The sequence below is a fragment of the Medicago truncatula genome, chromosome 3 (assembly GCF_003473485.1).
Source record: "Medicago truncatula cultivar Jemalong A17 chromosome 3, MtrunA17r5.0-ANR, whole genome shotgun sequence".
Lineage (NCBI taxonomy): Eukaryota > Viridiplantae > Streptophyta > Magnoliopsida > Fabales > Fabaceae > Medicago > Medicago truncatula.
In genome coordinates, this window is record NC_053044.1 from 55,332,921 (window position 1) to 55,356,203 (window position 23,283).

Here is a 23,283-nt window from a genome sequence, read left to right on the forward strand (position 1 = left end):
AAACCACAACACAACTTTTTGTCCCACGTACAAGTTGTTTTTAATACCAAAATAACATTTCGTCCCCCAAAAATCGTATAAAACAAAAAATTATTCAATGCCATAAAAATTTGTCATGTGCTGTTCTGCCTTGTGTTGTGCTGTTATGTCTTGTACTGTTATATCCAGTACTTACCGTTTTGCAAACCAAACGCACCCTTGGAGTCAAAATATTACTCCTCAACTATATTTGTGACTTTTAAATTGTAAAAAAAAAAAAAAAAAAAAGAACATGTTTATCTTTTTTACCAACAACAATAATTTAACAAATACAGTAAAAATTCTTATCATTTTTAATACCAACAACAATACAACATTAATATAGAAAAAATTGTTTAAGGGCGTGTAATTGAAATTATAAAAATTCAGTCCAAAATCTTTACCCCCTTCGTATCTTTTTTTAGTCAAAGTAGAAATTGAATTAAAAATAAAAAGGAAGTACAAGTTGGGGGGCATGAACCTGACCCAATAACCACAGACTCAAACCCTAACAGATGATACAACAAATCAGTACAAGTGTGGTAAATAAAAACAGCTTAAAACAACACTACTACAGCCAGCCCAACGAACCCACATGTGGATACGAAACCAAACTGGAAAAAAAATGCAGCATGAATGTTTAGAGTATCAAGGTAGGCGTATGAATCGTCTGCCAACACATAAACGACCCAAGGTCCAACAGCTCCCTAAAAAACTTCAGCAAGCCAAAGCGCCCTTTCGGGCCAAATCAATCCAATCGAAGTTCAGATCAATGAGCAAGCAACGGACACTGTCCACCAACAGCACAACTGATGACGGATGAAACGGTTCTATAGGTACGGTTAACGACTACTACCGTCAACACGGAGCGACGACGCACCTAACTCTTTCGAGCAATACCCGTCGAATCAAATCCACACAGATAAATAGAACTTTTTGTAACCAGATCCTAAATCAAGATAATCAAGATTTAAGATTATCATAAAACCATCCGGATCAAACCACCACCAACTTCATCTTCCTGTATACAAAACGAAAACATCAAACAAACAAATATCACAACACACAAACAAAACAGAAAGCACAAACCGCCGTCGCAAACAAAAAGCCACCCGAAAAATGACATGAAGAACAGCGTGGCACCAGCTACGACCTCGACCCCAAACAACCGGCGAAACAGATCAGTTCGACCTTGTCTTCGAAACCCCAACCAACAACTCAAGAACACCAACTTGCATACGACAACGAACAAGAACGGCGACGAACCAAGAGGATATGGAGCAATAGATCACTGGAGACGAAGCACACAACAAACCACTCATCTCCGGCGGCGAGGGTTGAAAAAGGAAAGTTTGGATTCGACAGGAAGGAAAGGTGGTGTCGTCGAGAAGCGACGCAAGCACCACCTGAGGCCGGATCTACATCTTGGCTGAAAGCAGTTTGGATGTTGGAGGAGATTTGAAGAAGGACGCTGAGGCGGTGGTTGGATAGGGTAGAGAGAGAGATGAAGCTAAAAAAAATCAATGACGAGGTATTAACTAGTTTGTATGACGGAGGAAAACCCCCTTCGTATTTATTTGAGAGTTTACTTCATTTTGCTCATCAAACTTTTTATTTCATCTTCAACTCCTTCCTTCGACAAGTCTTCGTTTTCTTCATTTTTTTGGTCATCAAAATAGACTATTCCAATTTGAGTCAAAGCATCATTGTTATGAACTATTTCGTCGAGTGTACTATTTTCTTCATCTATCTCCTTAGTAAAATAGATTGTTTTTTCTTCAGCTCCTTCGATTCATATGTCTTCGTTGTTTTGGAAAATGCAAGACACTAAATTGACATCATTTTTTTGTTAAAGACGGTTGAGAAGCTAAAATTAGCCAATGTCGAATGAGTTTTTTCAGTTGTGACTCCCTTTGCTTTAAATAATCAACGTTAAGAGAGAATAAAGACGGTTGAGAAGCTAAAATTAGCCAATGTCGAATGAGTTTTTTCAGTCGTGACTCCCTTTATTTTAAATAATTAACGTTAAGAGAGAAACTTTGTTCATAGATGTGGATTCCTTAACTTCTCCGATAGAGGATTAAATATGATTGGTTTTTAGTTTAAGCTACACTAAAAAATGCATAAATAAATACACGAAGGTAACATGATGAAGAGAGAAACTCCGTTCATAGATGTGGATTCTTTAACTTCTCCGGTAGATGATTAGATATGATTGTTTTTTAGTCTAAGCTACACTAAAAAATGCATAAATAAATACACGAAAGTAACATGATAAAAAAAAGTATGAAATAAACGTGTTTAATTGATTGAATGTGTTAATTATTATGATGTATGAACCTCTATTACGCTAATTTCGGAGGTGTTGTGCAATAACTCCCTAGTTAGTGGGATGTCACCCAAATTACGATGTCTAACTTAATTATTTCGACAATTTTATTTGTGAAGTTATGACCTGTGAACAAACTAGTTAAGAAAACTCAAACCGATCTATCTGAGTTTCATGACAAATTTTGGTTATTACATTAGATTTTTTTTTTTATTTTACACTAAAAAATATGAATGTAACAATACACTTATCTTTAAAATAATTGTTAGCTAAGTTGTTTTTTTGAAGAATAAAAATATTATTTTTTTATGATTTACAATTATAATAAAATTTAATTTTTCTAAATTTTCGTTAATAAAATGTAAATTTTAATATGATTTTAAAAAAATAAAAGTTAACAAATAACTTTTTATTTCTTCTTGTAATTTTTTTTAATTTCCTTAAAAAATAAACTTTTTTTTTTGGTAAAGACATCCCTAATTTTTTTTATTCCCAATAAAATTATCATAACACTTTATTTCTAACACAAAAAATAGATACGAGTTTCATTCGAAAAATTAGTGTTATAAGAAAGACAGAAAGAAAAGGTTGACGTATGTAACTGTACTTTTTTTATTTTCTTTCTTTTTTCTTTTGAAGGAAGTGAGACTTGTACACTTGAAGGGTCCAATTTTATTACACAAGGCTGCCGATTTTCACTCATCTATTCTATCTATCAACCAGCCTCGTCCCCGTATCGCATTGCAGGTTTGTCTTTTTATTCCTTTTGCCCCTCATTCTTCACCGTGGTTGAATCTTCAATTTTCAAGATATTATTCTTCCTTTTCGATTCTAGTTGATAATAATCATGCCTTTGAATCTGTTCTGTGATTTCTGCAAGCAAATAAATATTTCAATTTTCTCCAATTTTGGTTTGGGGGTTAGGGTTTCATAATTGGTGCTTTTTAGGCTGTGACTGATTTTAACAAATTGACCGTGCTGTGATGGTGGAATTAAAAATTATATTATTTATCTCATTAATTCTTAAAGTATATCAAATTATATTGATTTGTTAAAAAAAATGTTGTTATTCTGAGTGAGTGATCTTTAGGCATAACTAGGTTCGTGTGTTGAAAGCTGAAGAAGAGAAGAGAGAGATGGAAGGCTGGGACCCAAACACGAAGTCGACGCTAACACAGATCCCATTGCTAACAACAAAGGCAGGTCCCCGAGACGGAGCGGCATGGACGACCAGGCTGAAGGAAGAGTACAAGTCTCTTATTGCTTACACTCAGATGAACAAATCCAACGACAACGATTGGTTTCGTATCTCTGCCTCTAATCCTGAAGGTACTCGTTGGACCGGTAAATGTTGGTATGTCTATAATCTTCTCAAGTATGAATTTGATCTTCAATTCGATATTCCCGTCACTTATCCTTCCACTGCACCCGAGCTTGAACTCCCTCAATTGGATGGCAAGACTCAAAAGGTCATTTTCTCTTTTCAATTTCAATTTTATCTTCATTTTTTCATTATCAATTAATTAATATCGTTTTTCATTTGTTTTATTTTCAGATGTATAGGGGTGGAAAGATATGCTTGACTGTTCATTTCAAGCCTCTCTGGGCCAAAAATTGGTACTTTTTCTACTCCTTAAAGCATTGTTATGTTATAGTTAGATTCTTAGGGATTATTGTGACATTGTTTCGTATTAGGATTTGGGGAAAGTTTGGATTGACTTATTTGACCTTATTTACTGGCATAAGTTTTGTGATACTATTTGAGAGAATTTCTGAAAACAGATTATGACAATTTTCATAGGCTTTTTTCATCTCACTATCATAAGTTATAAAATATAGCTTAGAAAAAAAACTTATAGCATATAATAGAAAAACAATTTAATGCTATTTTATCTTTTGCTATAAAAATATCTTATGCAAAGCTTATACATAAGCACTTATACTATAAACTGGAAATAAGCTGTTTATCGAAACATGCTCTTGGTTAGTCTTTGAACAAGACAATGTTTGGATAAATAACTTAATTAATCACTTAGGATAAGTGTTTATGGTATAAACACGTATGATAAGTTATTTTATAACAAAAGATAAAATAAATTGAAGCTGCTTTCGTAAGCTTATGAACATGTCATAAATAAAATAAGTTGTTTCCATCAGTGTTGTCAATAGCAGATTGCGGGAAATACCAATTTGTTCAAATTCTGCTATGCAGCCAATAACGCTATAGTGCCGCTATTTAACAACATTGGTTTTTAGAAGCTCTTCCAAATAGCCTCACAAGTGTTTATGCTAATAGATAAGCTCAAATAAGTCAATCCAAACAGGCCCAAGTGGAAATATAATCATGTTCTTAGTATGAGATTGGTTTGAATTGAATGAAATAATTTTAGGTAATCAAATGATGTTAACTTTGCGATGGGTATGAAAGATTTTACAACACCTCTTACTGTTTTGCTGAATTGAATGAAATAATTTTAGGTGATCAAATGATGTTAACTTTGTGATGGGTATGGAAGATTTTACAACACCTCTTACTGTTTTGCTGAATTCTAACTACCGAGAATTTTGGTATTTAAGTCCCATCATGGTTGACGACTAAAGAATCAAAACTTAATTGATCCCTCAATGTCTCAAATTCCTAAGAGTAAAGGATCAAAACTTGATTATACTCACCATCTTACAACACGATCCCTTGATGGTAATATGAATTTTCACATCCAATATTTGAGTAAGTGAACTACCTTGACAAGCAGCTATAGCTGGAATGGTCCTAATACTAGTCATTTGTGCAATGGGTGCAGACGGCTTGTCACAATCCCACCAAACTTCTGTTTAGTTACCCAGTGTGACTATTGAAAGTACTATCAGAATTAAACTTCATTAAATAGACTCATTTTCCCCTAATGAGTTTAACAATTGGATGCTGAGGAACAATGTCCCAAGTGAAATTTTCTGGAAGGAATATGTGCCCAAATTCATGCATATCAGGCGGGGGAGACGCCCATGTGAGGGTCACAGCAAGAGTGCTAGTGCAGGGTCAAGGACAAACTAAAATTGTGTATCAACGTAAATTTGACCTGATTTAAACCGTTCTAGGGAAGGAGGATCATGAGAAAAATCAACAAGAGTAACGTAACCATCAGAGGAAGGTTTAGAACATGGGAAACAAGTGTTATTGATAAAAGAAAAAAATCCCTAGAGATACGTAAGCGATGAGAAGTGGTATCCTAACACAAGAAGCCTTTATGATTGATACTATAGCCCGAAAAAATCACGCGTAGACTGGGCATTGATGACAAAGACACTTGTGGACAGAGCTTCAACCCTGAATTGGGGAGAGCCAGAGGCATACATAAACGGCAACTTTTGTGTTCTATGATGCCATTTTTTTGAGGCGTATATACAGGGACATGAACACTGAGATATGATACCTTTTTGCTACAAATATTCCTAAAAAGCATGGGTGCGGAAACCACAAACCCTGTGAGCTTGAGAATTGTACACATAAACTCAAAGGGGTCTTGACATCTTAAGGGAGTTTGAAACCTGGAGAAAAAAACAAGAGAGAACTAAATTACTCACTTTATGAATCCATAGACGCAGATGAAACCAACACAATATAGTCCAATGCCAACTTTCCATCCATTTGGGAATTGTTGAGGCAATCCATAATTCTCACTAAACCTGTCACTTTCTCGATCATAACAATAGCATTGAATATGATGAGTGTAAATTATATTTTTAGTGGCTATAGTTGTGATGGAATGGAGCTTCCTTAAAATATGAAAGAGACAGCTTTGTACCCAAACATGTAGAGTCTAATATATGATCTCACAATCATAATTCATAATCAAGAATCTCACTGACCTAAGTTTTATTTGCACTCTAGTTATTGCAGCAGTGTTATGACAAATCTCTATGTATAGTGTGTATATGTTGCTCTAATTTCTCTACATGATGTTTATTGTTTAGTGATATTAAACTTTTGATAGCGTATAAATCAGTCTAAATTTTTTGTATCCTTGGCTTTCTTTTACAGCCCTAGATTTGGTATAGCACATGCACTTTGCTTGGGTCTTGCCCCGTGGCTTGCAGCGGAGGTTCCCATTCTTGTGGATTCTGGTATGATCAAGCACAAAGACGATGCAACCACATCAGCTGAATCTTAGTTAATCAATGTCTGATTAAAGCTGTAAAAGTAGAATCAGGCTTTATAGTTATCAAATCTGTCAAAGGGAAATAAATGAGCTGTTTGACTGCGTTTTTACGGGATCTTTCATGTAACTACACACATTTAGCTGCAGACGTTGAAGTCTTGAGATCCGTAAAAGCACCGACAAATTATTATATATTGCATACAACATGGATAGTGAATTACCAGTGATTTTTATCTGAACTTGATTTTCAATGAAGTGTTTGACTGAAAAAGGTTCATCTTTTGGTATTTTGATAATATAATGCGGGTATGTCTAAGTATGATTGAAACTTTGCCTGAACTGAAAGTGATGATAATTGTTTAGACTATAGACATGTTGGCAATTTTAAAGCAACTGAAGTTTGGGTCAACATGGTCCAAATTTGACTTTACTTTCCAATTTTTTCACCTGGGGTGCTCTTCTTGCACGCTTCTTTTTATTTTTTTTATTTTTTTGAGAAAATGTATGGTTATACTGCCTACCAAAACTATCGATATGGTTTTTGGCCTTGCATCATTAAGCAATTTTTTATTTTTACTATTTTGTATTTACTGATTTTTTTGATAACCACGATTTATTATGGCAATGAAGTTAGAGAGGTATCTGAAGAAACAGGAATATAGGTTACAACCTGAGATTGGCCGTCTTTACCTTGTTATATGTGTGTGTCTGTGCATGTGTTTTGACTGAGTCTTACTTCTCTCGTGTTCTCTTATCTGTCTTCCCATCTTCTACTCTAGTTTGTATAACTGCAAATCTTTGTTCAAAGATTTGATGAAAGCATTTTCAAGCTTCTTGTGCTCTTTTTTTTTTTTGTTTTTGTTGTCAAATGATAATTTCAGTCTCATTTTCTGATACTCTCTACCACACAGCTTATTGGCGCCCTTCATACCGCTTTCTGGGGTCCCCTGTGATAAATGATTTTGAAGATGAATGAGGCTATTGCTTCTATTACATTCATCAAGTATAGTATCCCACTGGGTTTTTACTAGGAGTTGTTCTTCTCCACTTGCAAGCGTGTTTTGTTTTAATAGAATTGGTTCATCAATTATGAGTTTTTTAAGTTGGTCTCCTTTACTCCCAAGAAGTTTCTGTTTATGTACTTTACACCCCCTGCCCAAAAAAGGCAATTTAAATAGAACACTGAATTGATAAACTTTTTTTAATTTGTCTAGTGAAAGCAAAAAGTTGATTACCTATTTCTTTAAGCTACACTACATTTAGTATGTTTTTCCTGAATTGACATATAATAGCTTTTTGTCCTGTGTTTTTTTTTTTTTTTTTTTTTTTAATTTTTTTTTATGCTTTATTGTAATTTGAAGTTTGCCTTGATTCATACTATAGTTTACATGAGGTCAAGTAAAAACTGCCGCTATGCGGGATAAACATTCTTATACGAATAATCCTTTTTGAAGAGGATGAAATATTCCCAGGAACGCAAAATGAAGGACCCTTGTTTAAAGAGGGGGAACCTCAATCATAATACATGCGAACAAAAACAAATTTACACATTGATGGACGAAAGCATAAACAATAATAAAATAAACTGATAGACTTATAGTCAAGCTCAAGCCTACCAAAAACAGTGAAGACTTTAGAGTGAAAGTGATTAGTGAGATGCTTCTAAAAGGATAAATCTCCAACCCTGTATCTTTTGTTTTGCTTAGAAGCACTTCCAGCTTAAGTGCTCCAATCAGAATATAGGACCAGCAGAGACAATCTCTTCAGTTAACTTTTGATCTTTCCCTATCTTGTAGCTCACAAATCCATCAAAATTGTTCTTGAATAGACCAGCTAATTTCAGAAGTGTATCTTGGTAGGCCTTCTTTTCAAACCACTGCAGTTCATGCAAGTACAGTTCATACCTTCAAGATTGTGATATAGTTGTATAAAACTTATATACTGAATATTAAGTATTAACTAACCGTGTTTATGGGGTCCAAGATTTCAGATGGGACTCCATCTATTGCTGTTGGGATCTCAAGCCCAAACACTTCAGTTTTAATGTATTTCGCATTCAAGAGACAGCCAGAATGAATGGCATCAATGATTTTCCTCGTGTACGCTAACTTGATCCGATTGCCTGATCCATAACTGCCAAATTACAGGGAAGAAAAATTAGTTTTAGTGAGGAAAAAACTACCATATATGCAGTTGCATTGTTAGAGTTCACACCTTCCCCCTGACCAGCCAGTATTGACAAGCCATCCAGTAGCTCCATGCTTCTGCATCTTCTCAGCCAGCATCGTAGCATATTTGGTAGGATGCATCATTATAAATGCTGCACCGAAACAAGCAGAAAATGTAGCTTGTGGCTCTTTTATACCATCTTCTGTCCCAGCAACCTATGCCATAAGAAAAAAATTTAACTATAAAAACTTGTGATGCAGTATAGCATCTTACATACCCTCTCAACAACTATAGGATGCCAATGATAAGAAGGCATAAAAAGAAATGAAAGGAATCACAAATACCAATGCCGTATAGCCACTGATAAAATGGTACATTGTTTGGGCCAAGCTCAGCTTGCTTACTGGGGGGAGTACCCCAAATGCATCACAAGCTAGAAGGATGACATTCTTTGCATGGGGAGCAACACATGGTATCCTAGCATTAGGTATGTACTCTATAGGATACGCTGCACGAGTATTCTCTGCAAGATCAAAAGCTCCAAACTATTAGTAAGCCTTAATCCCTGATTCTTGAATGATATAATAGTCAGTAATATAACCAATGATTTCAATCTGTAGTTATTTCATAATTTTCCAATTCATTGTAATCATGCCAGCGTTAATCAATACTTTTAGCAATTTTATCGCATTAAGTTTTATGCCGACCATATTCATAGCTAATATGTGTTATTTTGCAAAGCATTAGTAGGAATCCATCTAAAATATATCACTTCCTATATGATTCAGTTTTGCATTTTTAAATCCTTTATCATGCTTGAACACATTTATGTCATTATACTTACCGGTTACAGATTTGTCTGAGAAATCTACATCTCGCGTATGCTCATCAAAAACAACATTTTCGAGCACTGCAAATACATGCAAGCCAAATAATTGTTTGTCAGGTGGGATGACACCATAGATTTCGTCAAATTTAATTGAAGATTGTTTGTTACCTGTCCCAAATTTGATGGCATTCCAGATATCTGGTTCCTTATCCTTTGAAAGATCAACACACTTAGCATAGCAACCTCCTTCAATATTTGACACCCCATTTTCACTCCAGCAATGCTCATCATCTCCAATCAAATACCGGTTATGATCGGTAGAAAGAGTAGTCTTTCCAGTACCTAAGAGATCACAAAATTAACCAGATTAATAGAAACTCAATACTACACGCAAACATCAATTGATAAAAGGTAGTTATCAAACTTCACCTGATAATCCAAAAAAGAGCGCAACATCGCCATTTTTGCCCATATTACATCCAGAATGTAGGGAGAGAATATTGCGCTTCGGCATGAGGTAGTGCATTAAACTAAAGAGACCTTTCTTCATTTCTCCAGCATATTGTGTGCCAAGGATGACCATTTCCTTTCTTGTAAGATTCATGTCTATGCTAGTTGATGAAGTCATGTAATGAGTAAAACGATTACAAGGGAACTGTCCTGCATTGTATATAGTGAAATCTGGGGTACCAAATTCCTCTAGCTCTTCAGGTGTTGGTCGGATGCACCTGTAAAAAAATTGTCGTATAATTGTGCATGCTAAATCTAGTTTTTAAGGTTGCAAAGAATTAATTGGTACGGCTTAAAATATTTGTGTGAAAAAGATAGGTGATTCCATTAGTACTCACATATTATGCATAAATAGAGAATGATAAGCTCTTGCAGATACTATTCGGACTTTGATTCTGTGTTCTGGATCCCAATTCAGAAATTGATCATTCACATAAACCTGAATTCAGATCAACTACAAGGTCAGAAACAGGGAAACTAGTCATTGATACTCATTGTTTTCTCTCCTTTTGTTTGATTGTGTAAGACATGAGAAAATAAAATAGTGTATGATTTTTTTTTTGAAGGAAAAATAGTGTATGATGAAATGACATAAATATATCACTAAATAAAATATAAAATAAAACATTGGACTCTCAAAGTGCAACTCATTCCTTCTCTGGTATTTTAGCTAAATGTAGGAAAAAAAAGCCTCTCTAGGTGGATTCTCACATGTTGTGGCCCTTCACTTTCTACTTTAATGTTTTGTCCAAACGAAGTGCAATCTTTGGCAACTTTCACTCTATTACTTATTTGTCGCGGGACTTTCCAACATACGGTATCAACAAAACTATTTTAAAGTAAATTAATTTTACCTACAAAAGATACTCACACCCAACAAAACTCTAAGGTCTTGTTTAAGAGTTTGGAGGGGAAGAGATGTGAGGGTTCTAGAGGGATGAGATCAGAGAAAAAATAGAGAAATCTTTTAAAAAAAATTGAGAGTGTGTTTTTCTAGTGAATGATAAAAGAATATTTAGGATTAATGTACTTTTAATTTTGCAAGTATTATAACGATATATATTGGATTTGGAAAATTTACCCAAACCCTCTAAAACCATCCTCCAATACAATATTTTTGTCTTCTAAATTAGAGAGATTTTGTATTATGAAGAAAACTAATCTCTTCAAAGCCCTTTCCCTCTGAAAAACTCTCAATTCTTTCCACTTCTTTCTTCCTTTTTTTCTTTCTTCAAACTCTCCCTTCCCATCCCCTCCAAACTCCCAAATAGAGTCTTAGAAGTACAAAGGGTGCAATTGAGTCTAATAATTCATCATTCATCCATCTAATCCATCGCCTTTGTAAATTAAATATTGATGAACTGAATTGTAGTCCTTCTACTTATTTTTTAAATATAACGGAGTAAAAAAAAAATAAAAAAATCAATGGATCACATCTTAGAAATCTACCCGATTAATTTAATTTGAGACTTTGAAGTGTGCTACTCTCAAAATTTTCATTCTCGTCGATGTTAATTTTGATGGGCTACTTCTCCAAAAAGAAAAATCGACCCCCATTGTACTACTACTATAGCCACTCTTATATTATTCAATATTTTTAATAAAATATAATTTAAACTATAATATTTTAAATATTATCTAACTATAATAATTAAATAAAATAATCTATGTTTTTTTTTTCTTTCTGAAATTATAAAATTAAAAAACTTATGGATGGATCGGAATCGCTATCTATCCATTAAAAAATGATAATGGATGTGGATATATATTGAAATATGAAGACATGTCTGTCACTCTCGAACGCCCATGCATTGGTAGATATATACTTTCTTCTTATCTCAAGCTATCTGATTACCAAAGGACACGTTGATCCATAAAGTCCACTTTATTATTATTGTTGGAGAAGAAGAAGATCTTAATCACGCATAGAATCATCCATCATGTTCCCGTGATCAGCGTTATAAGATAAGTACATTTAAGAAAGAAAAAAAGATCCCAAGATTTAAGGCATGGATCCCGTTCCCTTACTTGAAAATAATGTATAATTTCTTACCTTTTCAAGGGAGTTCAAGTAATCAACTGCTCTTTCTCTGTTGACTAAGAAAGTATGCTCGTCCATTTCAATATTCGGTGAACCCCTGGATTCGTCAACATTATAACATATATACACAACAACAGGCATATAATAATTTTAAGATAATAATATTAATTGTAATGTTTTTTTAGGACACTCACTTTCCCCACCAAAGATCATGTTGGGTTGTCTGATCCTTAACAACCCGTTTGTCACGTGGAGAACGTCCTGTCTTTGCTCCTGAAAGAGTGGCTAACGCACCCGTTGCTGTTATGAATGAACCCTTTTCGTACTTTATCGCTTGTTCATACAGCTCTATAATTGAAGAAGTAAGTATATACAAATTAAACCAAAAAATATTACATGCAATGATCAGAGATTATGAAGTCGAGTATATAATATAATACCGGCAGGGGAAAGATTGTATAGGACATGTGTGAATTTGAGTGCACTATCACTAACATCAAATGCTGTTGAAATAAGAGGACTATGCTGGTGATGATCCACGTGTGAACTACTCCCTTTGCTGGCTGGGTCTCCTTTCACCACCTTAGGTCCTGTCTCCCTTGTCAACGACGCCAACGATTCACTGATCCATTATTAATTAAACACAAAATTAGTATTAATTCAATTCATATATAGCATCGATCATTAATATAATAATAATATGTAGGTACCTGATGGATTGAAGTTGTTGTTTTTGTTTTTGGCGTTCCTCTTCAGAAATAGAGGCAAAGGGAGATTGTGTTGTTGTTGATGATCTGATAGGAGTGTTAGGAGTTGACTTGTTGTTCTTCTTCTTCTGTAGAGAATGAAGTTCGTGAATTGTTTGGGCTTTCACCGATGGGCTGCTGTCGTCGTGACATATCTCTGAAGAATCCATAACTTTCTTGTGGGTTTGGATCATGGGTAGCCCACGACGCCCAACAACGTTGTCAATAGTTGTTCCATTTCTGAAATCTGATCCATTCTTCTCTTTTGTTGTCTCCTTGTCTGCCATTGAGTTTTGCTAAGAGTTGACAAAAATACAATGCAATTGCAACGATCATTACCTCCCTTTTATATATTATGAGTTGTGGTACACGTTAGCTTCATGTTTACCCTGGTTAAGATATTACCATTGTTCAGATTCTATTTTTCTTTTACCACAGTCATCGTCTACGTGACTTAATTCATAAGAATCATCCACCCTTGATTTTGTGTGGAGGGGGTAGAAATTTAAGGGTTTTATTATCCAAATCGATCAAATTAAAAAATACTTATAAAAAAAATCAAAAACCAATCAAATATTATTCGATATATTTGGACGTCGATACTTTTTAATAATTCTTGGATTGAATTTAGTATTCATTTTTTAAAATCAAACTGCACACATAAAATTTATTAAGCAGCTGAGTTCAACCATTCGATTCAAATATTTTACACATTAGACTATAAAGTATTATGGCCCTAATTCACATGCCCAATCAATATCATATTAAGGTTCCGCATTGATCACGCATCTTTGGCCCAATACCCCAAGGTTTAGGATCCCTTCGAACATCAATGGGGTCGCTGGCTTCACTCATTGCTATCCACGAACTGAAAATAAGTTGAGTCGAAACGAGAAGATTACACTAGGAAGCATGCTTTTAGGAGGTTGTGTAAATTGTACTTTGTCAATGGATCACACTGTCAAATGAGAAGTTGTTAGACAAACGTGGGGCACCACACACCCCCTCAACGAAAGAAAGCTAACGCATTGTCCAGACGAATAGTCGAGCAAGACTAAACACTCTATGTCATATCATTCGGGCCAATAGAAATAGTTTTGTCTATAAATACTCATCTTGTACAAATTATTCAACACACAATCGATCAAATACAAGCTATTTACACATTTTTATCTCTTTAACTTTTCTGCCTTGATCTTTATTTACATGCATTTTTTAGTTCAGCAGCAAAAAAATACTGAAAACAATTGTACTAAACGCTCCAAAGGAGTAGTTATATAGAACCATGGCCGTCCCTGTGAAATAGTAGGCTCGACTCTCTTTTTAAAATAGGCTCCTATTAAAATATAACGTAATTTTTTTGTGTAGCTAAATTTCATTAAAAAAAAATCAGAATGAGAAGAACTTCTAAACATGAAAGGAATTAAAAAAAATTAAGTGAAAGAGGTGAAATTTAACCAACTGTGTCGTTTGGATTTGTCACTTCTATGTTGTGGAAAAGGGTAAAACGAATGGTTTATGTGAAGAAAAAAAATGATTGTTGTGATTCTTTCAATGAAATAGCTTTTCAAATTGACTGATTAAGTGATTATACAAATTAGGGGTGGTTTGATAGGATCTGATTTATGTACAAAAAAGAGAACTAGAGTCTAGAAAAAACTCAAACGTGGACTAAAGAAAGAAAAGGATATAACATATATATTTTTTATTTAAGTGGGGGGTGGGTATTAGATTTAATTTTTTGTTAGAGGCCCATAGAATTTGGAGGCCCCGCCTGGTTGAGCACCTTGCACACCCTCAAGGTCGGGCCTGTATAGAACCCATAACTAAGGGACAAAGTTCTTTCCTCAACGTAATTGCTTTGAGAAAGAGAATCATAGCTGATTACTATTAGTTGATACCTCGACTAAATATCTAGTTCGGCAACAAATTTGGAATGTCATGTAGGATAAACCAACTTCCACCATTGCAAAATTCAATTCTCCATATCAAGTTTATGTTTGGCGTATGTGCCTAAGATTTGAAAAGAGCATTGGCAACATGGATCAATCAACACCAAAAAAGCGAGGGCAACAAAGACAGAATGAGCCTTAAAAAATGTTAGGAATGCCAACATTTGTGGTTTCTCCTTGTGTTTTTGAAGCACCATCGATTGTTAGGAACGCCAACAGTTATGCTCTTAAACAAATTGTTTATAAGAATATAATGTTATTGGTATAATTCAAGAAAAAAAAAATTTATATTATATTTGTTATATTATTGGTGTTATTTAAAAAAACAATAGTGAGTTATTACAATTTGAAAAGAATGTGATAAACAGGCCCAAGAGATACGGGATTTTGGGTTGGATTTTTCATTATTCCAATTATACCCTTAAATAAATTTGTTTATAAGAATGTTAGATTATTTGTGACATTGAAAAAGACAATATTTTTTTAAAAAAAGAAAGAAAAAAAAAAGACAAGATTTTATATTATATTTACTAGATGGTTGGTGCCATTAATAAAAGATAAGTATGATTTGTTACAAACTTACAATTTAAAAGCCACAAATATAATTATTAAAAAAAGATAAGTATGATTTGTTACAATTTGAAAGCCACATATATAATTGTTACTAGATTGTTACAATTTAAAAAAATACAAGATTTTATATTAATTTTGTTTTCATTGTCTTAAAGGACCTTTTCATATGGTTTATAGGTTTTTTCTTGGGTTATGTTTGGTAGACATCCTTTTCTATACCACTCTTATACACACTTGCCCATGTGGATGGCAGTTTTGTAAATTTGTCAAAAAACAAGGGCTGAAATTGGGATTTCAGTAGCCCTTTTTTTTTCACCCTCACAAGCCGAGAATCGCGTATTGGCTTTAGAATTTAATTTATTCTCACAAATTCTTCACTCACTTCCAACACTAATCCTCCATGTTCAAATGTTTTTTTTTTAAAATGTTGTTCATTTTTTGTTTTCCCTCTTATGTTGAGTAATTAATTAATAATTAATGGGTTTACATAAATAATTAACATAAGATGAATCAATTGGATATGACTTTTAACAGTTCATTTTTCGTTTTCCCTTTTGTAAATTGGGGTAATGGCTTTTAATAGATAATTTTGTGCATAATTTTGAAACAATCATGGCGAGTGAAAGGATTTGAGTTTATAGAAGTGATGATTCAAGCTATTGGAGTGGGAATCATGGTGCTAACTAGGTAGATTTTGACTCTTCTCTCTGAACACAGATCCACGTCACTCTCTCATTATTTCCCTCCGTCCATTTTTCAGATCTGGGCAGGGGTGGACGAGAGAGAGAAAGACGTCTGTGATGGAGGTAGAGGACAGTGGTGGTAGGAGGAGAATAATTGACAGTCAATGGTGTTATCGCCGCCGGTACGGTGGACGGTCATCGGAAGAGACGTATAGAGAAGGCAGCAAGAGAGGGAATGAAACAGACTTAGAAAAGAGAAAGGGAGGATGGGATAGAATTGGGAATGAGATTGAAACTTTTCTTTTTACTTTTTTTTTTTGAGCTGGCACTTTGTATGAATATTTAATATTATTTTTGTGTGTATAAGATGGTATGCCACCTGTGTGTGTTTACCTATCATCACTCTTTTTTCTTTTACTAAACTAACCTCTTATTGATTTAATTTTTTAAACCACATGAATATAAAATTATAAATTTGTTTATTTTTAAGAAAAATCAATGTTTGATTTGAAAAAACCCTATTATAACGCAAGATTTATTTTGTATATAGAACAAAAGATTGTAACAATATTATAAAATCAAGTCTTAACTCCTAAGGCTCCTCTATTTCTTGGAGAAGAAGAATGAATCTTCTCTTATTTAGGGTTTTTATGCGACCTCTATTTAAAGCACGGGAGGGTTGCACTGTTTCATTGCATACAATAGTCTGTGTTTTAGTCGCATAAACAACAGGTCATTGTGTTTTAGTCAAAGAGAAGAAGAAAAAGAAAAAAAAAATATCGTAAGAACAATGTCTCTCCATGACCAACCAAACACGAGTTTCCCTCAGAATCGCCAAACATTTGTTCTCAAAACAATCAGAAAACAACATCGTCTTTTCGCCATTGTCTCTGCAAGTTGTGCTCAGCATTCTGATTGTCCCACACCGCAGCAACTTCTCGACTTCCTACGATCCAAATCAACTGATCATCTCAACTACCTCGCCTCACAGCTTGTTTCTCTATTGTGCTCTCCGACGCTGCTTCTGCCGGTGGACCTCACCTCTCCTTCGTCGATGGTGTATGGATAGAAAAAACCCTTTCTCTTCAACCTTCCTTCAAACAAATCATGTCGTCTGACTATAAGGCCACTTTGGCTTCCGTTGATTTCATGTTCAAGGTATATATATTGTATATCTTATTCTTTTCCCTACAATCTATGCACTGCTTTTATTTCATGTTAATTAACTAAAAGATATACCATCATAAACAATTAGTTTTTATTTCATTAGCCTTTTGAGCAATTATGATTTTACACTTGAGCATACATAACCTTTGTGGGTAAATTACCTACCATTCTTCAAAGGTAATCTAGAAAAAACCATTGTTTTATATTCTAAATCTCTGATAGTACAACTTTATGATTCTGGTAAATTACCAATTCTAAATTGATCAAAGCAATTCAATGTTTGTGACAAACTCTGTTATTCAAAATTTTATAGAGTTAAAAGAGAAATAAACTTTCTTGATCCTTTAGCATTAGGCGACTAAAATTATTTTAGAGCTGCGTATCAACTTCTATGAAAACAATTGACGAAGGATACTTCCCTCTCCTTATTGAAATCATCTGATCTATTTGCATAATTGATTTTTAAATTTGATATGGTTTTTTAGGCTCCAGAAGTGCGTAAGGAAGTGAACATATGGGTTGAAAAAGAGACAAATGGCCTTATTAAAGAACTTATTCCTCCAGGATCAGTTGATAGCTTAACTAGCCTCATCTTTGCTAATGCGTTGTACTTTAGAGGAGCATGGAATGAGAAGTTTGATGTTTCGTGTTGTAGTATGACTCAAAATTTGATGGATGAAGAATATTGTTGCTAAAAATATAAAAGATTTGTTTCAAATATATTTTGTGCTGAAAATATATTTATGGACAATAAATATATTTTTGTACCGTATGAAGAATGATTTGATGCAAATATATTTTGAAAGGGAATATTATATTTTTGATGTAAATATTCTTTCATTGAAGGAGAAAGAAAAACGTATCTTCAGTGTGGTATTCGTTCCAAATTTATGATTTATACTTTTACTATAAATATAGACCTTGAATCAGAGTAAACCTGGAGATAGAGGGTGCTGAAACAAAGGTTTAGAAAGGCAACAACAAAACTAGGGTTTGTATAGAGTTTGTCTCTTTAGAACAAACACTAGGGTTTGAGGGTTGATTCACCTTGGGAAACACTATTAGGATTGAGTCTCTTGGTTACGAGAAGAGATTGGGGCTTTAGGTAGAATTAGGCGGGAGACTTTTCTTGTAACTCATTGACGTCTCTTTTGTAACGTTACTCATCATATAGTGAAACGGATGGCTGCTCTCTCCCCCATACTAGGTCAATTTGGACCGAACTGGGTCAACAAATTCTCTTGTGTTCTCTCTTCTCTTCTTTTCTCTCGCTGTTTTCTACTTTTGGCTTGTGTTTATAATTGTTCCAAACACTTTGTTTTGGTTGCTTGACTATCCCTTGCTCCACACATCAAGTTTGTTATGTTTGTTATTGGTGTGTTTTCTCATCAAATTCACAACATTTCGAAAACTAAAGATTATGATTTTCACCTTCTAAATGGTAGCTCAGTCAAGGTTCCCTTCATGACCAGCAATAAGAAGCAGTTTATTGAAGTTTATGATGATTTTAAAGTTCTTCATCTTCCTTATAAGAAAGGTGAAGATAAGCGCCAATTCTCTATGTATTTTTTTCTTCCAAATGCAAAAGATGGGTTGTCAGCTTTAGTTGAAAAAGTGTCCTCTACATCTGAGTTCCTACACCGGAGCCTTTGTCTTTCTCAAAAGGAACTAGGTAACTTTAAAATTCCGAAATTCAATATTTCATTTGAGCTTGAAGCTACTCGTATGCTAAAGAAGCTAGGAGTGGTTTTACCTTTCTCACCTGGAGGTTTTACAAAAATGGTGGACTCTTCTCTTATGGGTAAGATACTTTCTGTAAGTAACATATTTCACAAATCTTTCATTGAAGTAAATGAAGAAGGTGTTGAAGCTGCCGCAGCCACTGCTGCAATATTATCCAAGGGCTTTAGCTTTCCATCTCAACTAGACTTTGTAGCTGACCACCCTTTCTTATTTCTGATTAGAGAAGATTTGACTGGAACAATCATCTTTGTTGGACAGGTGCTCAACCCACTTACCGGGTGATCTTAGTGATTGCTAATAGATAAATAGGAAACCTACTTTCTAATAGAAACTGGTGTAGACTCCTAGCGTTGCCCGAGCTACACATATAGCAATTTTTGAAATCTTAATTTTCGTCTTTTATATTGAATATGTTCAAACACTAGTGTCTAATATATGATATCACAATCATAATTCATAATCAAGAACCTAAATTTTATTGAACTCTTGTTATTAACCGTTTAGTACAAGTATGTATAATGTGTATATGTTGCACTAATCACCCTACATGATGTTTAGTGATATATTAACCTTTTAGTAGTGTCTAAATCATTTAATCAGTCTAAGCATATTTCTGTACATGAACCTGAGTATAGAAGCAGGACCTGCATAAGCAGTATATGCTTTTAGTTAATGTGATGACAGGTGAAGTAGAGAACTAAGATATTCAGCAAATTAACACAATATATGCACAAGTATACTTTGAATTTAATATTTTACGAATATCCAAATTTTGACACGGACATATTTGGTCAACGGGAAATGTTACTTTAGGTCCATATTAGAGACTACATACAAATTACTAACTTGATAGAGTGTACAATATAGATAATAGCACTGTCATTGGTTGCAAATAGAAAAACAGATCCATTATTTTCATGACAAAAATTACTAGCTGCAAAGAACTTCCCCGAATCGGTAAAAAGAAAAACAGAACATATATCAACTCATGATCATACCTTTTTCAATACAATATATCAGCTCATGTCGCATAATCATACCTTTTGCAATCGATGTTAAGGAAAATATTATAAAATGAAAAGAATATTAGATTATTGGTTAAACCAAATAACTATATGAGTTATAGCTCAGTAGTCAGTTGGCTGCAACAGTCCTAACATGTGCTTCTAGTTAGACTTCACTCTTACTTCTAAATGGCAAGTTGGCAACTCATGAGTCATGACAATGCTAACTGACCTATGTAAGAGTTCTAAGTTATAAACATACATTGATTTGTGTTGAAATTTATTAAGAAACAACCAAATAGAAGGGGAAAAAGTAGGGCCTTTGTGTAAAGAATGTCTTACAAAATTTGAATGGATGTGATCCAATGGAAACCTGAAATTCCATGCAAGAACTTAATAGCAAAATGAAATTATCTCAAACTTTCATTAATTTTCCTCTTTTGATTTAAAGAGGAGAATATAGACGAACCACACCAGTGAGGACCGAGGAAAGCGCACTTGTTTTCATTAGTCTTTTCAAAGAGAAGTGAAATTAAAACTAATTTCAGAATTTTAAGCAAACAAATATAAAAGATAAATTACATGATTAATAAAGCATACCAATAAACCAGATCAAAATGAAGCATGCTTACAAGGTTTGTTCTTGGGAAATTTAAGTACATTTACATTCCATTTGCGTTACATAAAAATAAAAGACCAAGCTGTCCAGTGTCTTCCTCAAAAATCCTTTAGAACAACATTAACATCCAAGTTTCTTCAGTTATGTTGATTTGACCATTCAACATTTTCCACAAGATTTCACTGGTATACAAATTATTACATCCTTCAATGTCAAGAGATTCAAGGAGAGGACATCCATAAAAAAACGACAGGCAACCCAACTTCACTTAACGGGTTTCTGTGAATATCAAGATAGTGTAGACCAGCCAGGCATTGTGTCTGCAATAGCAAACACAGCATCATCCCACTTGAGGCCATTAAATGACATCCCGTAAAGTGATAGCGGTTTCAAAACAGCGCAACTTTGGCCAACAACTTCAAGAGATTTCTCAGATTGGAAGCCATGTGAAATGTCAACCTCCTCTAATAGTGGAAACTTCTTTGCAACTTCACACCATCCTTTATCTGAAATTCTCTCGAAGGATTCAAGTTGTAGGCATCTTAAGTGACCTGCCCTACATAAATTGTTATACAACACTAACAAGGATCACACACAAGTTCCTTAAACAAACCGTCAAAATCATTTTCCAAGCAACCTAACAGCTTCTCCTTAGGCTTTCATCTTCCTGCAAAGCACAATTAACCTGAAAATCAGAAAAATGAATCACTATTTTGGTACATTATTTGTAGAAGTCACTTTATCAACCAATGATGTAATCAGCCTATTATATTATTAAATTGAAACCACCAAATTTTGAAGCAGCACATGCAATCAAAACAAATTGCTGCCAACAGATTTTAAAGTTTTAAGAGAAAACTAGACATTTTAATTTTAAAATAGAGAAAAGTAACAAAAAAGAACTTAGAGCAACGATGAAGAAAAAAAAAAGGAAATTAGGGGAGAAAATTTCAGTAATAATGTGGGAGCTCTTTTGGTTTTGCGTTATGTTAGTTATACCACTTACTTATTGTAGGCATTAAACTATTTTTGTAGCCTTGTATATGTATTGCAAATATTGAGTATTATATATGGATTCAATAAGTTATACTCACTCCTATAAGTAAATGACAATGGTATCTCAGACAACATAGCAACTTTGGAATATAAAGGACAATCTACTAAACATAGTGGTATGGTATCTAATCCAACACAACCAAATTATCATGTCTTAAAATTTGCTAAATTTCAAAAGTAAAAGAATAGAATTAAAATACAGTAGACATTATATACCAGATTGAAAACAAAGGTAAAGAAGGGATAATAAATGTTATTTAAAAAAAAGGATAATAAATGAATTGGAAAAACTAACAAGCATAATTGTAATCAGCAAGGTTTCAGCAACGACAACGAATTCGGAGAGTTTATTGCTGTTCAAGGAAGAGGGAGGTGTGCAGTGGTCGGCTGTTGAGGCAATGAAGCATGGGAGAAAACCTGTGTTGTTGAATACTCCATAGAGTACATAGTGATAGTAGTCCCACATTGAGCATATTGGCTGTGGACTTGATGTAAATTTTTCAAACAAATAAATGGGATAAGTCCCACATCGATGGCTTTTTAAAAATAGATATGAAGAGAACTATATAAATTGCTTCTCCATACTTCACTCACTCCATTATCGATTTCAACAAACAGTATAAATGGATAAAAATGACTAAACGATTTTCAATCTTTGTCTTGATGTCACATTTTATAAATTATAAATAAATGTTATATTTAGATTAGATTAAAAATTATTTTACAGATTAAAAATATATATTAAATATGTATATTAAAACATTTTTTTAAAACTTGACAAACAAAAACATGTTCTTTTGAAATAAACAAAAACATTTTTTTTAAATCATCTTCATTGCCCTAATATATATTAAATAAATCGATTAAAACAATTTAAAAAAATATTTTCAAATAAATTAGACTTTTCTTGATTAAAAAAATAATATGTGTTGCGTATTGGAGAAGATTATTTATTAGATTATACTTACTTCACAACTGAAGTCGAACTTGGGATTACAGCCATTTTATTGAAAATTGAAGGGTTAACATTAATATAATATTGGAGTTGAGTTCTAAGGCAATATCCGACAACAAACAACTTTACAAGGATTATTATTTTTTTGTACACGTCCGACTCAGGATTGCCTTGTAAAATTTGGATCGGGTTAGTTTATTCTCATCTTAGTGGAAAATTATATTCTCTTCGCACCCTTCTGAAAAAATTAGCACAAATGTGACAATTATAAATTAGCTAAGGGATCTTGATATTTTTTTTTGAACAAACCAAAATGAAATATAATAATAACCACTATTCATCTCGCGCATGACGTCCAAAGAGAATCACAAAAAATACAAAACAATGTCAAGTCATCGGTGCATCCACAGTGCACACCGTCGTAATAAAGAAAACGAAATAATAAGAAGATTACATCGTAATACAAGACAAATGGTGCATCCACTAGTCATGATAACTAAAAACAAAAGTGAGCATGTTAGCCTTTCGCCACATGAAAGATAGCAGTTTAACACGGTCTGCTATGCTTTGAGGGTCTGCAACCTTCTGATGAAAAACTCAAATATCTCGTTCCTTTCAAATAACCCAGACATAAGCCAACCAAATTATTCGTAGGAACGAATGAGAACAACGCGGTAACCCAGTCAAGTGGCCGAACTGAAGTAAATGATCGCGACTCCCACAGGGAGCGAC

At 33.8% G+C, this 23,283-nt stretch overlaps 2 protein-coding genes, 1 long non-coding RNA gene and 1 pseudogene across 5 annotated transcripts; 2 read left to right on the top strand and 2 right to left on the bottom strand.

The window, feature by feature from the left end:
• Positions 1 to 361: 361 nt before the first annotated feature.
• On the bottom strand, positions 362 to 1,415 carry LOC112420426 (uncharacterized). Its single transcript, XR_003010485.1, has 2 exons — positions 1,131 to 1,415; positions 362 to 1,039 (listed from the first exon to the last, which is right to left on the bottom strand). It is a non-coding gene; the product is annotated as an uncharacterized lncRNA (long non-coding RNA).
• Positions 1,416 to 2,934: 1,519 nt separating this feature from the next.
• On the top strand, positions 2,935 to 6,797 carry LOC11426822 (ubiquitin-fold modifier-conjugating enzyme 1). 3 transcript variants are annotated; one of them, XM_024778515.2, is made up of 4 exons: positions 2,935 to 3,094; positions 3,438 to 3,816; positions 3,903 to 3,964; positions 6,387 to 6,797. In XM_024778515.2, the coding sequence occupies exons 2-4, from the start codon at positions 3,484 to 3,486 to the stop codon at positions 6,514 to 6,516; spliced, it is 525 nt and encodes a 174-aa protein (XP_024634283.1). In that variant the 5' UTR covers positions 2,935 to 3,094; positions 3,438 to 3,483; the 3' UTR covers positions 6,517 to 6,797. The 3 variants fall into 3 exon arrangements, with proteins under 3 accessions (XP_024634283.1, XP_003603682.1, XP_024634284.1); XM_003603634.4 differs by having other exon boundaries at positions 3,448 to 3,816; XM_024778516.2 differs by having other exon boundaries at positions 2,949 to 3,094; positions 3,464 to 3,816.
• Positions 6,798 to 7,898: 1,101 nt separating this feature from the next.
• LOC11433679 (phosphoenolpyruvate carboxykinase (ATP) 1) lies at positions 7,899 to 13,128 on the bottom strand. The gene is made up of 12 exons (XM_003603636.4): positions 12,764 to 13,128; positions 12,494 to 12,675; positions 12,248 to 12,401; positions 12,066 to 12,150; positions 10,351 to 10,451; positions 9,932 to 10,230; positions 9,671 to 9,844; positions 9,518 to 9,583; positions 9,018 to 9,196; positions 8,719 to 8,888; positions 8,469 to 8,637; positions 7,899 to 8,380 (listed from the first exon to the last, which is right to left on the bottom strand). The coding sequence occupies exons 1-12, from the start codon at positions 13,084 to 13,086 to the stop codon at positions 8,237 to 8,239; spliced, it is 2,046 nt and encodes a 681-aa protein (XP_003603684.2). The 5' UTR covers positions 13,087 to 13,128; the 3' UTR covers positions 7,899 to 8,236.
• A 3,546-nt stretch (positions 13,129 to 16,674) lies between these two features.
• LOC11433246 (serpin-ZX-like) lies at positions 16,675 to 19,333 on the top strand (annotated as a pseudogene).
• The last annotated feature ends 3,950 nt before the right edge of the window (positions 19,334 to 23,283 follow it).